Source organism: Nymphalis io, chromosome 3 (genome assembly GCF_905147045.1).
Source record: "Nymphalis io chromosome 3, ilAglIoxx1.1, whole genome shotgun sequence".
Classification (NCBI taxonomy): Eukaryota; Metazoa; Arthropoda; class Insecta; order Lepidoptera; family Nymphalidae; genus Nymphalis; species Nymphalis io.
Genome location: NC_065890.1, coordinates 1,343,476 through 1,363,749, shown reverse-complemented (window position 1 = coordinate 1,363,749; position 20,274 = coordinate 1,343,476). Strand labels below are relative to the sequence as shown.

Below are 20,274 nucleotides of genomic sequence, written 5' to 3'. Positions count from 1 at the left end.
TAGATAACGCGCCATCTGTTTTAAGTATTACTCGAAAGATACTTATCTGATATTTTGAGGGGCTTAAAAGAAAGAAAAAAATCGTAATTCAAAACAATTTTGTTATGTAAATAAATAAATTATATCATTAAGTCGTTAATACTGAAAAATAATTATTAAAGATGTCTGGTGTCGGTAATATAAAATTATCAAAATAACATCTAAAAATAATAAAATTATCAAAATAACATCTAAAAATAAACATTTCAAAATTACTTTATAATTTGCCATAAAATAACATAAAAAGAAAATAATCAAAGGGAATTTGAGTAAGAGTTTAAAAAATAATGAAACGATATTCTATTCAGTCTAAAGGTGAATATAATTAATTTTAAGTATGTTTTTTTATCTCTTTTACATTAATTATTTTAATAAAAAATGCGGACCTATGTTACAAAATTTATATATAAAGCTTATCTATCTTGAGAGCTTGATAAAGTGAGATGAACATCTTTCATCTTAATTTGCAATTCTCAAACAGGATATTGCAAATTTCAAGTATACTCTCGTATAGAACACCTCACAGGATGTTCAACGGGATCAGAACGCATAGCTGTACGCGATTATAGTTATAAGTATGGATTCAATATAACAGCTATTTGCTTTGTGATAATCCACTGTTTCAGCCCGTCTGGGTAGGTACCACTCATCGCTCATGCTACCGCTAAACAGCACTACGCAGTATAGTTGTTTTCCTGTTTGATGGGTATCTTCTTAGTTCCAATATTGGTGGCCCATTTGGGTATGTTAGGAATGGTTAATATTTCTTGCAGCGCTATATCTATGAGTGGTGGTGATCTCTGCCCACCAGTTGGCCCATTTGCCCGTCCACCTACCTATTGTAAATAAAAGAAAAAAAAGCATAGCATTACGATTTGTTGATTAAAGACATGGTAATGTAAGCAAAATAAAGTACAAAGTGAAAAGTTTTGATATCATTATCAAGAGATCTATCATTTGCGAATGTCGTTTTTCCCCGCAGCCCATAGGGCTTCCGCTATTAGGTTACGTTCGCCGGTTGACCCGACGTTGCGGTTTTTGGCTTCTCAATGTCGGCTGTGATCCAATTTATATGACGATATCTATTTAAGGCTAGTACGCAAACCGACACGTCCATTGATATTGTAACCTGAGGCAGAGTTATTGGCAATATGCCGTGTCCAGGCGGTGAAAGTCTTCCAGTTATCAAAATAAGTAATGATTCATCGACTTTCATACTTTTATCAGAAAACGATAATGTGAATTCTGTATCAAGTAAGTTGATTAAGTTAATATAGTGGTTTTTTAACAATAAATGTCAGTGAGATGAATATATATAGAATATTAATTGAGTAAATCTTAACCGAAGATAGTTTTTATGTGCTTCATTCGTGTTTATAATTCATTACGTATTCAGCGGTGTAGGAAAACATCTCGAGGATATCTGCATTTGGGTAGAAATTTTTACCGCGTGTCTATTCATCTATTGGAATTGCGTGGTGGAATTTTGCGCTCAAGAGTGGGATATTTTTCAGCCTGTTACTTTTTTTTTCTTTTAGTAAATATGTGTTACTTGATAATATTAATTTCGTTTGGAGATATCTTATATGTTTTCGAGGTATATCATTCCGAGGTGCACTCGTCTTGTAAACAGTTATTCATCACAACTTTTTGTTAACTGAAAATGTGTCGAGTGAGTGAGCGTTATTTAAATAAAACTGGTCGTTAACCCAGCTCGTTCTAAATAATTCATTAAAAGTTTTAACACAGGAATATAAACCAATCCTATATTTACTTGTTCTAATCCTTGAAATAGTGGTCAGTGGTCATCGATTTACGCATTGGATTGAACACGGAAATTTTGCTTTAAAAATATGTGTGTAATTTGCAATATTGGTATTTAAAAGCAATGATTTAAGAATCGAGGCTCCGAAAACTAGACTTGCTAAATATATAAATCCATTTAAGTTCTATTACATATGAGTTTTCATTTTTACTGCATACATAACTATGTACAGCGCATACATAGCTGTGTTATTATAAGAGGAATACATTACTGTATTAATACAAATCCCTCATGTGTCCCATGTCGGTAATATTAGCATCCTCATTTACTTGTAGTCACGTCATGAAATATTCATGAATATAAAAATGTTATATTAAAAGAACAACTAACATATTCGAATTTCTTTGTTAGGTAGAAAGTTGGAAATGTTAAGAACACATGGCGAGGCAGACACTCGCGCAAACGTAGGCGTCTGGCCTTGATCGATCCGTCCGTGCGTGTGTCATTCTCAACGGCTTTCCGTGCCTCCGAGCCCCTTTATAGCATGACAAGTCCTTCACTTGATCTCCGTGTATGGTTATACTATGCGGTGAAATGTTGAGATGAACGAGATATTGTACGCTCGTAACATGTTAATACGCTTTTTGAAGTTGTATCTGCAAAAGGTTTTTTTAGTTCCATCAGCGGAATCGATATTATCATAATATTATAGAAATACTTACCGTTTATTTTTTCTCCTTAACATTTTTACAAAATATTAACGAAATATATATATAATACATATAAATATGTATGTCATACTAATATTCGCCAGCGGTTTCGCCCGATTGTAAGGGGAGAGGAACGGGTATTAGGTAAAAAAAGAGTTCACGTCCGTCCTTGGGGTTCAAGCTTGCTTCATACCAATTTTTATCAAAATCAGTTCAGACAGACAGTTACATTCTCATTTATAATATAATATAAAATTACTAAAATAATTTATTAATAGTTGTTATATATTAATAAACTAAACAAACATCTAAACAAATAAAATCAAATCATAATATTATTTAATTAAGTTGGCTCCTAAAAGTACTCTAGAATGTCGTATTAATAGTATTAATGTAAAAAGCCATTACCAATAAACAGTTACTCTTTAACCTAAGATTTTATTCTACTATAGAAAAATAAAGTAATTCATATATATTTTACGTAGCACAATGTCTAAAATTTTTAAAAATGTTCAATGCCCTGTGATTTCTGCGTTTTTATTTAAACTCCGTATTTCGTATGATAATAATAATAAAGACCGATTATAAGCATCGACATGATCAAGTGGCTGCAATCATACACCAACATCTGGCATACAAATATAAACTTATAACAGAAATGAATCCGTATTACAAATATAAACCGGAAAGTGTATTAGACAATAGAAACCACAAAATCTACTGGGACAGAACAATAATAACTGACAAAACTATCTGTTATAATAGACCGGATATTACCGTTCATGATAAAATCAATAGAATCGTTTATCTTCTCGATATAGCCGTTCCTAATTCACATAACATACAAACCACAATATCTGAAAAGTTAAGTAAATATCAAGATCTCGCCATAGAAATTAAAACGCAATCGAAAGCACAAACAGAACACATAGTCCCAATAGTCCCATCATCCACAGGTATCGTGCCAAAATCCTTGATGCAAAGTCTGAACACCTTACAAAAGCCAACATATGTCCTCCATATACTTCAAAAAGCCGTAATCCTTAACACCTGCCGGCTGTCACCCGAAAGTTTATATCATCATCCACTTTATCATCAACGTTTTTAATATAAGCAATACTCCTTAACGCTTTGGGTTTAAACCCTTCGAAAGAAGAGAAACTTTAAAAGTTAAATAGAAATAATAATAATAATATCCTGGGACTTTATTCACAAACGGCCATCTGATCCCAAATTAAGCAGAGCTTGTGCCATGGAAACTAGACAACCGATATACTACATATACTACTTTTCTTTTGAAAATACATACTTATATAGATAATTACACCCAGACTCAGGACATACAGACATGTTCATGCACACAAATGTCTGTCCTGGGTGGGAATCGAACCCATAACCTTCGGCGTGAAAGGCAGGTATCTACCAAACACGCCAAACGGCTCGTCAAGTAAAAACCTAAGTAAAAAAACAAGGGATCACTTTATATTAACATGTCAACATTTCAAGAGAGAGTCCGAATACTATATAATAAGGTCATGATAACGAAGTCAAGTGAACGAAAACAAAATCCCAACCAATATCTGGCGTAGTCATTATTGGGTAGAGATCAATCAAACTCAGTGAAGTGAATCGTAAAGCGAATGAGACATGGGAAGGAAATCGAGATGTTTCACAAAGCACTCCAAACCCACCCCTATATATTGCTAATAATATCAAATTTATATTAGACAGATCGAAAACTTTTCCAATGTTTTATTACTTCCATTAATTTTTTTTTTATAAAAAATACATACATATATTTGAAGTTATTTTTATAACTATAGGCTTTAGTATACTCTGCCCTGAAACTGAGAGGGGGCAAACTAGAGTACCTGGTCCGGGGCGTAATTTATGCGGGCGACAAAATCATAGTAATATATTAAATAAACACGTTTAAATTTACTCAACGTACATATCTAATAAAAAAGTTAATAAAGATTTCAAATTAATTGATGTTAAAAAACAATTCACGAAGTTTGTTTCGTGTTTCTTTTTAATTATAATTTCGATGTTATAGAAGGAAGTGACGCAAACGTCGAGTTTATGCCTCGGCTCTGTAAGATTACAGCCTTATACACACTTAGCATTAGTTTAGAAATACTATTTTTATAATGAAACATTAGCTTTTATTTTTAAAATGCGATATTAGTGTATGACCTAAGCTCTTCCGGCTTCTGATTGACTGTTTTCTGTTCGATATAGTTATAACCAGATATCTTTGTATTTGCGGCATGAATGCATCTATTTGCTAACAAGCCATCAATCACGTTAGGAGGGGCGCCATTTTTATTTAATTTTCTATATTTTTGTTTGAGAACTAAGACCAACAAACCTTTATTTTTAATTTGAGTAGTTTAGATTGGCTTTATATAAAATAATAAAATTTTATTGTATACATATCATTCGTATTTTGATTCGATACGATAATATAAAGATTATAAATATTATTATAAAAACCATTTAATTGCAAATAATTGTTAATCTTATGTGTAATCCGAATAAAATATGGAGTAACTACTGAGGTTCTCGGCGATCTCATCTCGGAAGAGTCTATTTTAATAAAGTATATTCCGATATTATTTCCGTAAAAATAGGTCGCACTTTTTATGTCTCTTATTTTCATTTTAGTAAATATAATAGCAAAAAGCGGGATACCTAGGGAGCGATACACAAGAAGTCGCAGCTTTAACGCATGTACTATACTTATATATTATATTTATTATTTAAAATTATTTTTTTATTACAAAGTTAACAGTAATTTTCTTGCATTTTAAAATTCTTTGTATATTCACGAAAAATCTAGAAATTGAAGTAAATGCTTAAATCGATCATATGTTTTAATTAACATTTTTAACTAATGTTCTCACTGCGACATTACACAAAATTGCGTCCATTAAATCCACTCTTTCCTTATTCTATCACCGAACAGCAAATGAATTAATAAACATATTAATTTGTTTGTATAAATCATTATAACCTTATTTTTCAATTTTTGTTAATATTCCCAATTAAATAATAAAATAGAAGATAGGAATCAATCACAAAGAAGTCAATAAAATGTTCATTCAAAATATGGCCAAGATGAAGGCTAAAGTACGTGGAAGTGACAGATGAGATGTGGAAACTTGTTGCCATTGTGAGTTCCATATCGTTTAATCTCGTCATCCGCTGTGATGGATTCTTTAAGGAATTGCCGTCACAAATTCTTTATTTGCAGCTGAAATATGTTATACGAAAACTTTCAGTTCCTTTATAAAAGTCATGATATGTATATAAATATATGTATGTATAATATATCTATGTCCACATATACTTTAAGATATTGTAAATGTTTTTTCATTGTATTATACATTTTCAATATGTTCATTGAAACGGTTCATCAACTTTGGCCTAAATAATGCAAATATCCGTTCGACACGACCATCTGCAGTCAGCTGTGATGTTCCACAAGATTACCATTTGCATATAATTTTGTTTAATAATGTTTTATGCATGACGTATATGATACTATTTACTTATATTTAATTTGTTAATTTTACATGATATTTTTTATTCATCATCTCATCTTTACCCTATAATTGAGTGTATTATTTGAAGCGGACAACTTATTTAAATTCTGGAGACGTATAAAAATATTTTATTATTTTCATTACTGAATATGGTAGAAAATATTCTCTCAAATGTTAAAAGGAATATTCGTTTCAGTAAAACTAAATCGGTGATAGAATACGAAATTGCCAACATGGCACAGGCCTGATGTGAGAAAAACATGAAAGTAAACAGCTAACAACTAAGAAAAATTAAAGTAACTTTTTCCTCATTTACTTCGAATCGGATCAGTATGTCTTTCATTCGTTCCGGTCAGTCGTCACCTCCACACTCACACCAATTTTATACAAATCATCTTTCACACACCCAACCCTATTTTCTTCTGCCTTCTTTTTCCTTCCCATCCATCAGGACTCGTGTTCAACACTTTTCTAACCACGGATTTTTTTCTTATTCAAAATAAAAATATACATGACTTTTTACATCATTGTATGTAATGTATGTATAGCAACGACCGGTATATAATACAAAGTTACCATCACAATTGTAAAAGAACGGGCAAGAAACTCTGTATTTACTCTATTCCAGCAATTAAATAACGTGTTCAAATCAAGACAAACGGTTTCATCTCGACTTTTCCATGATTGAACTTTCAAACACCCTCTTTTGTACTCATTCAATTTAACGTTATTAGCTTATTAGATATTTAACCCCAAGTTTGCAAGTCTTTTCTAAGACAGATGGTTTTTTGGTCGTCTGGTCTTGTCGATAAAACTAATAATACCGTATTACACATTGAATTGCTTAATCTTTAGAAGCTAATCAACACTGAGGGCGTTTCCATGTGTAGGAACTTTATACTACACTGTGACATAACTCTAATCCCAGAGGCTTCAATGAAATAGGGTAATCACTATGTTTCATTTATGTTACACGCAGTCTAGACATCATAGTCGTAGAACGTCGCCAGAGCTCTAACTCAGTAATTGATTTTGGAACCTTGTCCGCAAAAAAAGGAAAAAAAAGGGCGCAACGAATCCACAACATGTGAATCATTGTGATAAATTAACAACTACTGAAAAGTTGGCATGGTTTGTGCGTATGGGGTTCTTCCCATTCGTACTATCCTCCCAGCGACTTTACATTGTATTACTTTTAAAATAAGTTCCAAAATCCCATAAAATAATACAGGAATAACGATTTTACAATTAAGCTCTTGAAATTAAAATTCTGTGTAATTTCACGTACTCGACTAAGCAGGCGTCTAAGGAATTCTTTTAGAAAAACATTAATATAATTAAATATTCATAATATGTACTACATATAGTATATAATGGATAATTAGAAACACGATTTTTGTATACAAACATGGTATTATGGCAACATAATGCTCATATTTCAAAGGAGATGTTATTTTTTTAAATTATATATTTCTAAATATTTAAATTTGGAATGTCTAGAACTGCTGCTAAATGCTACAACAACATCAAATAAACAAGAGTATGAGTTGTAAATCTCTCTTAAAAAAACCTATATTAAGTTACACTTTGATAGTCATCCAGTAATGTCTAGAGGTCAAATTGTTGCGTTAGAACAAAACCTGAAAATGCCTGAAACAAGGCAAATCGATACGCTGTCGCAGGCGGACGCGCGCCGCTGCTTCTTAATATTCTTTGCCAAATCCAACGTGCACGTGACTCAACTTGTTGCCGTGCTAAAAAGAGACAAAGCTATTTAATTAAACCAAAAGGTATAAGAATATTTATATTAATTAGAGAATCATTGATTTCTGCGCCTGCGTTTATTTGTTAACCATCTTTTTTGGTGTGCTCATTTTATATTTTAATTAGTATAATTTAAATTTAATTAACTTTTTTTGCTTATTTTTATGGTCTTGCTATGATGGTGGATGAATATAAAGGCGGAGTTGATAACAAGAGGCTTACCATAATTAATAATCCGGATGTCCCACGTTGGGTGCCATACCTTTCTCGCGGCTTAATAAAACTTAATATTCAAAATACATAAATGTTATTAAGTTAAAATATTGTATTTGTTATAATAAATACACATTTATGATCAATTATCCAAATGTTGTATTTAATTTGTCTCTTATCAAAATTATACAATATTGAATACCAAGCTTAGACAATGTTTTATATTGTTAGCCATTATCTTTATGAGGACGGATGTCGGACACCACTTGTGGTATTTCCACATTGGTTCCTGTACGTATTCATGAATTGTGAGTGCGGTTCACTCCTGGAATTTCCAGTTATTACCGCAGGGGGACGCGGTCTCGGGGTTGTTGCCCGGAATCGATCGCCGCGTCACGGTCGCCTGTGTTACCGGTGCACGAGGTTACGAAATCGTCATTGCCTGCAGCCGCAGTACTACGAAGAAGTTAACTTTGGTTTTGAAAGCAAAATTTTGCAAACAAAAAATGTTTCTACTTAATCACTTATAGTTTTATCAATTATATTTGAAACATCCCTCTTAGGTTTCTAGTTTTTAAGTTATACTTATACTTAGAGACGTGTTAGAAGTTTAGATCTTCATAGATTTTAAGATCGGGAAATCAATCGGAAGCAATTCGAGTAGCGAAACAAATTCAACGTTGCGTTGCCGGCTGTTAATTGGCTGCGGGTGGCGGCGCCGAGACGGCGGCGGAACCGCCGCATGGTGCCCCCTTACTCGCTCTACGCGAACAACCGCCCGCCCCCGACAGCTCGGAGTTTTTATGGCCGAGAAGCCCACCGAGACCAGCATGAGTCTGGGTGGCTCTTAAATTAGTTTGTCTTACCCGACCTTAAGCCCTACCTTAAGTACCTACTAAGTGCGATTATATTTAATGAATCAGGCTTTACACCCAGATGTTTCTATCACTTTAATTTTAATAAATAAAAAGGATTAAAACGTCTATCGGTCCCAATACCTTGTGTTAAATAACATTGCTCATAATTTCTTGAAAAATATACACATCGTTTGTAATCTTGTTTTACCGAGAACTAAATTTTCAGCGTCTCCGACAAGTTTATTTTTTCATTTGATGAACTTATTTTCTCCTGTGGGGTTATCAAGTTAGGGCTGGTAGCGTGGTAGGGGTGTCTAAGGGGTGGGTCCGCAGGACGGGGATACGGGACGAGGGGTGCAGCTATCGACCAGTACCCTCCCCCCGGCGTAGCTCAGTTTCCGGACGAGAGTCGCGCAGTTCGCTCGCGCCGCGACGCGACTCCGTCACAAGTTAGATAGATAGTCAATTCGAAGCTACCACCATGCTGATAGGACTTGTTCGAGATTCGGTGATGCAGTGCTTTTGCCACTCATGCCGAGCACCAGTTTTACCCGCAGGTTGGAATATTTAAGAAGGAAATCACTGGTTACAATGAAGATTTTAAAATTATTTTCACCGGTTTTGCCGGTATGCTCACTACGAAGGTGAAACGCCCACTTGCTTCTATTCTTTTTATTTTTGTCGAATCACGGGATACTCGAGTAAGTTAAGGAAAACAAAGATGGAAAGGTAACAATAATTGTTAAAAGCTAATTTGTTTTATATTAATATCAACTATCAAAAATAGAAATTTTTGACAAATATTTCTATTTTCGACGGATTAGAATAAAAAATGAACATGACTGATGATGATGATTTGGAGATAAATGCCAGTCTTAATTTGCATGAAACATTTGTTATCGAGCTTTGAGGCTTCATTTAATTAAGAAACGTTTTCTTTAAGCGCAATTTCATTAATCTAGAAACCGGCCGGTGTAAACATCAATATGAGGGTACTTTTGAATTTACATTACTTTGCCGGCAATAAAGAAGTACTTAAGTAAGGCACATAATTTTTTTAATAATATCTTATTGCGGAAAAATCTTCCCTGAAAAAATATTGCAATAATATTTTTTCATAAAAAAATTGTATATCTGGCAGTATAATTGTGCGTGTGCAACATGAATCTTATTTAATATTGTATGAATATTCACAATTTTTGTTGCAGATTTTCTGTGTCTACATATCGACATCGCTAGACATATCGATTAAACATTACTGCATAATGTCAACCATTTTGTACTGAACGCTATAACCACATGCGTCCACCATTTTGAGCATTCGGATTACAGATATCCTAAAGGATCGTAGCTTTATTTGGCTTTAACATTATAAATATATATAAATGAATATTCATTTATTTTTAATATTTGACTATTACTATTAAAATTTCTTCAACAAATCGATTTTATATCTCTACATCTTTATTATGGATTGTCTAAATTATTTCTCAATTTTAAACATCAATTCGGCCTCTTAATTTTTAACTGTCACAAAAAAATGTGCTCTATTATTTTCTAAAACGCACACTGCGTATATATGTTTCACCATAATTTAGTGTGTTTCTGCATTTCGTAACTACCGTTTGGGTTTTTTATTAACTTTACCTCACTTGACATTCCTCCAATCAACGACATCAACAAATGATTAACATTTGCATAAAAGGTTAATATGTACACAAATAACAAATGTACCCTTTTGTGAAGAGGCATTAGTGGTTGAAGATGACATAATTGTTTAGGGTGGGATTATTAGATCTGAGTTTAATTGGCTCAACAAGTTTGGCACCCCTCTGATATTCAGCTAATGTGACATGAGTTTACGGATCGTATACCCTGACAGCGATTATGATTGTTCAGGGTGTAGAGCTACCCCGAATACAGATGGCTTATTGAATGCTCACACTTTACGTGTACTTAATCGACGTAGGAATATGTTTTTTATACAAATATATTCATGATGAATTAAAAATTGAAAAAATATACAATCAAAGAAAAAGATTTACTCGACTTAAAAAAGCGGACGTGACATTTGGAAGTTCCGATTTTTGGGTAGAAGCGAAGTCCTGATGACGAAATTGTTTTGCAGAAGACAATAAATCTTATTTTATATGTCTATACCAAAGAGCAGTATATTATTCCCTAGTTATGCAAATGAGGGAAGGTAATACTTATCAGATGTTCAAGCTGATGTAACAATGTCAAAATGATGCATTGCGGTCTAATAGTTTGCGTGACACACGAACTTCTAACTAGCTATCGAAGTCTCTCTCAAATTGATAACAAAAACTAAATATATTTATTTAGTTTTGTTTGACTTTATATTAGTAAATCAAGCTTAGTTATCTTTGGAAATTGGTATTTAATATATTTTATAAAATTAGATTAATGTTACTGAATTTATTTCAAAGTTTAAGGCTTAGAAATTTTATTATGCATTTAAATTAAAGCTAACATCAGTCAATATAAAACTACCGGCTTTTAGCCCATACGTACCTGTATATATAATTACACTTGCGCCCCTTTGAAGACACATCTTGTTGAAACATTCGTATTCCCAAAGGCTGTAAATTCGCTTTCTGTTTCACCCTTGCGAGTTTTAAAGCCTGGTTTAAATATATTATCAGTTTTCATGTCGTATCGTGTGGCGCCAAAGGGGTTGCTCGCCCTTTTCGCTGTAACTACGGCTTTAAATATTTATGTTCGTTTCCCTCGTTTTTTTTTTACATTGTTTAACTTAGCTGTACAAATATTACCTTTAAGGTGTTAAAAAATTTGTAATCGGTTACGTAATCTAGGATTAGTAGTTCCTTTCGGAAAAAACCGCAATATGGCAGTATCAGTCTGCATTAGTGAGGTCGTGGCCTGTGTGACGTAAGATATTTAGCTGCAGTGTTTTGCAGTGAAAACATTCAATTGACACATAATATTTATCCATTCACGGAAGTCACTTTAAAATTTTATCAATCTATACAATATTTCATATTTCTTTTCGCATTAGAGATACGTTATTCAGCTGCAAGTTACACTGTTTTCATAAAACAATAAATTCAATTGTAAATGGTTTGATAATTTATTTTATTTGTTAAATGACTTGTCATTTATTAATTGATTAGTCATTTTGATATTTAGCATCTCATGAACTATGAAAAAATAATAATATATATGTTTAGGTCCGAAACAAAACTTTACAAGCAGTAATATTTATTGTCCTGATAAAAGTAAAAGATAATTTCATATTTATAACATGAAACATTTAGATTAAATTTAAGTCATTCTTACCTTACCAGCAAATCGATTTGATAATGACTCTCATTCTTCTCACGTACTCTTTCTCATCTGGCCGTCTCGACGACGTATTTCATAAAAACTCGTATTTTATTTATATATTATTAGTCGTTATATGAAATTATTTATTTGATTATCGAATTTAACAAAGTGGACGCGTGCATACTGTGTTGTCATCGTATGTAAATATAGAATTTTTAGATATTATCTTTAACTATATTTTGCTTTTTAACTAAGTCTAGTATTATAACACTGCGACGAAATCGATTTAAGTTGTCACGCGACAATCGATTGCCTTTCATTAACTAGGGTTCGGGTGCTCTCCGAATAAACATTAGCTGACCGAATTGACTGTAATGGATATTCGATTGTACTCGCTGGAGGGGAAAATTTGGTCTCGATTCTATAATTCAAAGTTCTCAGGGTCGTATCGGCTTTGATCGATATTTGGAAATGTTACAGCTGTGTTCCTTATGATTGAAGAAACTTTAAGGTCTATGTTAAATATCAAGTAAAATACGTATACAATAATGCGTTTTCTGTCGTCAAAAGTAGAAAGTCGCCCATTTCTAGTAAATTGCGGAAAGATGTTCTGCGACCTCGTTTTTTGTTCCTGCCTTTTGTTTAATCCACACTCTAGCTCCTATTGTGCTCTTATACAACGGACGAAACGTGATACAAATGAAAAATATATATTACGACTTTTGAATATAAGGATTTTAATCACAGTACACAAATATACTGTATATTTTTTAATTGTTCCATTTTTCATTGATGGACATTTTGTCAAGTGGGTGTTTATACCATCGAGAGAGCGTGCGGCATTGCCGGCTTGGACACCTCTTATTGAATTTTAATTGTTTAGCGCATCGGCGGTCAGCGCCCGCCAAGAAACCCGTCGGAAAACCACGGACTAAACAACCGAAGAAAGTCAAATTCATCAGTAAGTTAGCGTAGTGGGAAATTCCGTAATTCAGTTTTTTGCTTTTAATTTACTTTTTTTAATAACGCTTTCAATGTTTCATTTTAGTACTTTTCAAATGAAAATGCGCTAGTTCATCATACAGTTGAGTACGTGAAAGCAATACAATTCCTGGGTATAATTACTCACGTACGCTTTCATATACAAGTATACATATACCAGTGCAATATTTCCATGACTCACTCGCCTGGGGCGGTTCACCCCAACACCCCTCTTATTATAAAATAACAAAGACGGATTCTTTGCTCATTCCTACGTAAGCGAGCCGACCTTGAAAATAGCATTAATTTCAACTCGCGGGTCTGGATACCAAACATTTTTAAAATTCCAATCCGTAATGTGGACCGAGGCTTAATTAAATGGCTTTTGTGACGTCCCCGTCCGCCGCTGGGGTGTTAATTGCTCTGTAATCATAATTTAATACATCGTACCATGTTTATACAAACATTAGCGGAACAAAAAGGACTTTATGTGTATTGTGTAAAGGCGGTAGGCGCAAATGTAAATGTCCAAATTAATGAAATTGTCAACAGGCGTTAATAAAACGATTTATAGGGTATGATATCAGACCTGAATTATAATTACAATGTTAATGAAGTAAACTTATTTCTTCCTTTTAAACAATTGTTATTTTAACCTTAAACAGACACCATTTTTTATGTTTACTTTTATTTATGCCTTTTTTTAGCTTTAGAAAATGATTTTACTTCTGAATCATGCAAATATTCGTATTTTCAACAGCCACCGAAATCCGCTGCCAAGAAATGTCAAAGGGAGGATTGGCATATGAAGTGATCTTGGCAGAACCAGTGGGCGTGCCGGTTCCTCGTCGTGCTGACTCACCCGAAAAGACTCCCTCTGTTGAAGAAATTCAAGAGAAGCTCAAAGCTGCAGAAGAGAGGAGACGTGTAAGTTGCCATGATGTATACCAAAACTTATGCTTGGTACAAGCAATTTTTTTTATTTTTAGGACCACATGAGAGTCGAAATTCCACCAATTTTTTTTTCATTTATACACAGCACAGTACCCTTCGGATGATATGAGTTTTATTTACTCTCTTGGTGTGCACGTCTTAATATTTAGATAACCGATAAATTAAGACAGGCTTATCAGGTACACATAATATTACCTCGATAAAATCGATAAGTACTTGACCCATCTTATAACTCTCGTTTGTGCTGTAGGTCCATCATATAAGCATTCGTTCGAATCATAAAAGATGGAGCCCGACCGGTCATAAAAATAATGTGCCTACTTTGAGGCTACAAAGGGATTTTGGGACATAAAAAAGTTACATTCTTACATTATGTTTAATAGCGAAACCTCCTATCCGATTTGTAATCGATTCGGTTACATTTTAATGGTCACAATGTCCAAGATAAAGTATTGGGTATAATTTACAGAGTTTGGAGGCCAGCAAGATGGCGGCGATTGCTCAGAAGATGGCCAAAATTGAGGAGGCCTCACGCATCCGTAGTGAACAGACGAATAACTTCATCGTTGCCACAAAGGAAGCACTTGACGCCAAAATGGACTCCCACGAAGAGAAACGTGAGGCGTACATCAATGAATTGCGTGCACGTCTGAAGGATCATCTTGAAGGCGTAGAAAAGACAAGGTGCTCTAAACTAATAAACCTTTTCATGGTCTTAATATACTGCCATTTGCCTCCCATTAATATTTTCAAATTTAATTTTATTCAGGATAAAATTATATATTAACACTCTTATAACAATGTCCTAGATTGACATTGGAACAGCAAACTGCCGAAGTTTACAAGGCGATTGAGGATAAGATGAACACAGCGGCCGACAAGCGTGACGAGAACATCAAAAAAATGCTTGAACGTCTGCGTGAGCATGTAAGTTTTTTGTTATGTAATATTTAGGCGCACGGGAAAATGGAGCAACGGATGGTAAGTGGTCACCACCTCCCATAAGCTTAGGCGCTGTGAATTTTCTTACCTATTCGTTACATCGCCAATGCACTGCCAACCTTGGAAACTAAGGCCATTATACCATTTATTATTACTTGGCTGTAGAATACGTGATGAGGGAGTTAGTTAGACGGGCCTGCAGAAAGCCGTTTAAAAAATAAGAATTATTAAACAACGTCATTGATACAAGATCTTATGTCGAGCGATCATATTATTTTTGAGTACTTTTTATATATTATACTTTAGAAAAACGGAGAACAAATATCCTGTTAAAAGTAGTTATTGAAATGTCTCTGTAATAGCGCAGTTAGACGTATTAAACTTCTCTGACACCTGTGACAATCACTCTCAAATTCAAAGCATTTTTGTTTGGCTGTAGAATCATTGATTACTATTTTGATATTGCTTACTCAGCCATTGGATAAAGTTTAAGTTATCCAAATAGACATTTGTCTCAAAGTTCGTCTCCCGGCTTCTTTCAATCTATAAAAATACTCGAATGTAGGAGGAGCAAGTCCGCAAGGTCCGCGCGGGCAACCAGGAACGCTTCATACAGCTGGAGAGCGCTATCCAGGACAAGTTGCAGCAGGCCGCCGACCGCCGTCTGCAGATCGAGGCGGAGCAGCGGGAGAAGCTGCGCAACTACGTAAGTACAGCCCCGCCTAGAGTTACACGCGAACACGTGTGGCGGTGTGTCGGCGCAGGTAATCCCTCGATAACAGTAAGTTTAGTAGAGACCAGAGGGCCGGAGGGATGGTGTGAGAAAAGACCAAATTCTATGAACAACTAAAATTCTACAGATGACTTTTTAATATTACACGAAAAATCCAAACCGACTCCAAGTAATATTGAAAAATGTTCAAGTGTCGGGGCCGATTTCGAAAATATATTCCTTAATAAACAAATCACGCAGCTCTTTCCAACAGCCCGTTGTTTATTTGGGCATTTACTTTATTCATTATATTTTTAATTTTGGCCACGCGCGCACACTTAGAAACTTGAAACACACACACATATATATATGTGTATAACATATGTATGTGTACAAATATCCCTTCCAGCCGAAAAAGCCTAAGGTTTTAAAAAGTATCTCGTGCTATAAACGGCTTAAAAACATAACAGCTCTTTGTAGTCTCAACTTGACCTCTCTCACGGCCCTCTACGTAAGTACTCGCCTCATGTCTATGCATGAAGGGCACGAACAATAACTTTGCCGGCTCAATGTATGATGAACGGCTTGGAAAGGTGCAGGTAATTTTAGCATTTCGTATTTTCTTTTTCATTTTTTAATTTTAATTCCCCGTTATTATAGGTCACCTAAGAATGTTTTTTTTTTAATTATTTTATCATCAAATAAACTCACAGGTGTGACTATATGTTGACCTCATTGCGAAAGCAACCAACCTATTATAAATTTAATTGGAAATAAGACATTTTAGTATTTTAAAGTTTTGATTAAAACATAAACAAAAAAATACGATCTTACAGTGTTTTTTTTTCTATATAGGTCAGTAAATTTTATTGTCTGAAATAACTTTATAGTTATATCTGTGAGCTGACATTAATTATTATTATTTATTCATTCAATGTTGCCTATTTTCTTTGATTCATTATTATTTTTATTTTTTATCATTTTACAACATCCATCATACAGAATAATAAGCTCGCGGAGGTGCGGTCGGTAATCACGACCAAAATGGAGGAAATCACCAAAGACATCGAGGTCAAACTCACCACTGCCGAACAGAACCGAGAAAAGGAGATTCAGAAGAAACTCGACTTTGTTAAAAAAGAGGTTCGTCACGTTTGTTATGGTCAGCAACGATACATCTGTACGAATTGTATAGCGGGAATGTTCGGGAGAGTTTCTAAGGAAAATCGAGTGTACGTAGCTACGTCACCACGACACAAAACAGTATAAAAACCGTCGGTCACTTCAAGTAAACTTTCAAACGGATATATATTGATGTAGTTTATTAAGCATTGTGCGATTGTGTCCGCAGGAGCGGCGCGCGGAGCTGGTGCGGCAGAACAAGAGCGCGCGCGCAGAGAGCGAGGCGCCCACCTCCGGCTAGAGCGCGCTCGCCGACACGCCGACACGCCGACACGCAGACATCGCCGACACGCCGACATCGCCGACATCGCCGACACGCCGCCGCGCCCTGGCGTCATGCCATAGACGTTGATCTCAGTCGAAGCGCGTAGTCTTTTATTTTGCGGGAGCGTGGATCGCTCGCGGCTTCGACATTCTGTGACGTCACTTCCATCATTTGATTCGCTAATCATTTCCCATTCCACGACGCATAGCGTCGTCACGTCGACGTTCCCGGTAGTTCGCTATGGGCGATATGAGTAAGAGTTTTTGTCGCTACGAAAAATGTTAAAGTTTATATATATATATATATATCTGCGTAATAAGGGTTCGGCCGGTTTACCATAGAATGCGTTAATATTCAGCGGAGCGATTGCATCGGTGTTGTTGTAATAATATGAATTGACTCGAGAGTAAAAGAGGTAACTCATCAGTCAGTGTCACGTCGCGGTCGGATGTGACACCGAATATCTCCCTCGATCATGCTTAGGATGTTTTAAAATAAGACATTGTTAATTTTAAAATTGTTTTCACTTAAAATAATGGGCAATATCGCTTAAACTATCACGTATCATGGCCTACGATTAGACAAAAAAATGATCAGGTTCGTAGTATATCTAACTATTTGTAATTCGAACTTCGATATTCTCTTGTGCTTGATTTATTTGTGATCGCAATTTCGAATTACAAAAAGATAAATGGGAGTTGTTTCATACGGGTTCCGTGTACCGAGCGAGAATTCTAAAGTACAGCATTTACGTCGGAACCCTATTCGATATGTATTTTTCTACGACGGAGGGAAGAACGAAATGAAATGGAATTAATCTTTAATCGTTAGTTATAGACTAATATCATTATTTTTAATGTTAACATAACGCAACAGTATTTTAGGAAAGTATAATCTAAATTTAAGTTTTTTCATATTATATCATGAATCACCATTGCGCTATAGACTGTCTTTTATCATATATTATATTCTATGTATTAATTTTTGTATGTATAACGGTAGGCGAGGTATGTACGTCGTCGCGGGTCGCGTTTGTGGTTTGGTCGATAATGCGTAAGTCGGTGGATGCTTTTCCCGGATGTTGGGCAGTTTATTAGCACTAAACGTTACGGCCCACTACACCGGTCCATACTATGAACGTACCGGGCACGAAAAAAAACACGTCCGGTACTACTACGCTCACTAGAAGATGTCAACAACGAATCATACAGTTCAATAGATTGGTATAGAAGTAAAGTATTGAAAAGGACAAAGGACTGTCGGCCTATCAGCGCATGCTACGGCGTCGATAGATTGAATATATGTATGTGTCCAAGCGAATACCGTTATGGTATGGACAGTTAAATTGGTCGTTAATATATGTCTCAAAACTTTATATCTATATTTTTATCTCAAAATCTCTATCGAATGAATTATTCGACCTGTATGAAATAAATTTAAAGTGCTTTTAAACTGCAATGCCTAAAGATCTAGTCCACGTAAATATAAGTACATAATAATTCTTATGATCTCAAAACGAGCACAATAAAATCAATAGTTAGATCGAAAGCGGAAGTGCCTCAATGTTCATGTCGGCTCATGGACGACATCACTAATGTTACGCATAGAGCTGCCTTCATAGCGTTTTATATTTTTTTAACGTAGTGGGTGGGGCGCCGCGACGCGTGGGGGTGACACGAACCGCTTCTGTGATGTTTGCTCGTGATATCGTATCGGATACCCGATGGGCACAATGTAACGATACGCGGGGTTTGCGAGACGAGTGAGGAAGGCATATAAAATAATTTTCAATTTTTATACTATTATTGTTTTAATTCATTTAATAACGTCAGTCTATTTTATCGTCGAAGATATGATAATACTTGTATATAATATTAAGAGATGATGTATCTTGCTTGGCGGCGGGGCGAGCTGCTTGCCTGCTTTCACTCCATGTTACTAACGCTACTCGAGTAAGGGAATTAGGTGTAAGTTACTAGCTTGTTTCTCGGTGAAGACGTGAAAACCTCTGACCAATTTGCCTTTGGTATTGTGTAGCCTCTTAGACTCGAGATCGTGACGAATCAAGTATAGCGACGCCAACGTATAGCTTTCTGATAATTATCAATATAATATACATTTAGTTGTTTCGTTTCGATAACGTTAGTCACTCAACTATCTTCTACGGTGTTATTATGTATGTTCATTTTGTATTTTATGTAATTGTAATAACTTGCTTCAGTTTGTGAGGTATAAGAAATTTGCTGTTTGAAGTGCAGGCAACTTTTGTAGTTTCATTGTCGTATTGAATAAAGTCATAAATACTAATAGTTATTTGTTTGATTTTCCTGTAATTCCTAACTACGAGCTAAATAAATGTTTGACATATACAGTTTCTCTTTATTTCTAAACTTGATCGAACTTTTTTAATTATTTTTTGTAAAAGTTCGCCATATAGTACATACATTTGTAACAAACCTATCTAACTACCAACATTAGTGATTAAGGAGATTTTATTTCCTTATATTTAATTGATTTTGTTATTGTTATAATTTATAAATAAAAATGTCGTGATGTTTTTCTGTTAAGTGGCAACTGATTTTTTAATATTTTAAAGATGGCAACATTGTTTTTTTTTTTTAAAAAATCGGTAAATGTATTTGTAACCGTTTAGAGGTGATATAATAAACCGGTGATATAATTGTATCAAATACAATAATGCCCAGACGCGAATCACGAAAGTGGATTCCCGCAGTGCGTGATATTACGATAGACGCAGATCAACCTGCACATGCGATGAATCGTCGGAAACGCAGGCAAGTCCCTAGCGATGCGACGCATCCGCCGTGACTTCAGCGACTTCAAAGGTGCTGTGCGAAGTTTTCATTTTGGAATGGCATCGAAACTCGTTGGAAAAGCGATACGTCGCTGTCCATCGGTCACGTGTGTATCGGTTATATCACCTTTAATATATGGGATGAATAAGAATTAGGACCTAATGTAGACAACATATGAATTGCTACGCAATTCAGAATATCGGCCTATGCTTCTACC

General features: G+C 34.8%; 1 protein-coding gene across 4 annotated transcripts in view; it reads left to right on the top strand.

Annotated features, from left to right (window-relative positions):
- Positions 1-19,550, top strand: part of LOC126780994 (stathmin-4) — a 29,211-nt gene extending 9,661 nt beyond the window's left edge. Inside the window, exons 1-8 of one of the 4 annotated variants that reach the window (XM_050505728.1) lie at positions 9,309-9,453; positions 13,089-13,166; positions 13,947-14,113; positions 14,610-14,824; positions 14,950-15,067; positions 15,648-15,788; positions 16,797-16,937; positions 17,146-19,550. In XM_050505728.1, the coding sequence (XP_050361685.1) occupies positions 9,378-9,453; positions 13,089-13,166; positions 13,947-14,113; positions 14,610-14,824; positions 14,950-15,067; positions 15,648-15,788; positions 16,797-16,937; positions 17,146-17,217 (1,008 nt within the window). In that variant the 5' untranslated portion in view covers positions 9,309-9,377 and the 3' untranslated portion in view covers positions 17,218-19,550. Of the gene's footprint in view, positions 1-1,178; positions 1,294-9,308; positions 9,454-13,088; positions 13,167-13,946; positions 14,114-14,609; positions 14,825-14,949; positions 15,068-15,647; positions 15,789-16,796; positions 16,938-17,145 lie in introns of those variants that run through there. The other 3 variants (XM_050505729.1, XM_050505731.1, XM_050505730.1) reach the window with 3 other exon arrangements.
- The last annotated feature ends 724 nt before the right edge of the window (positions 19,551-20,274 follow it).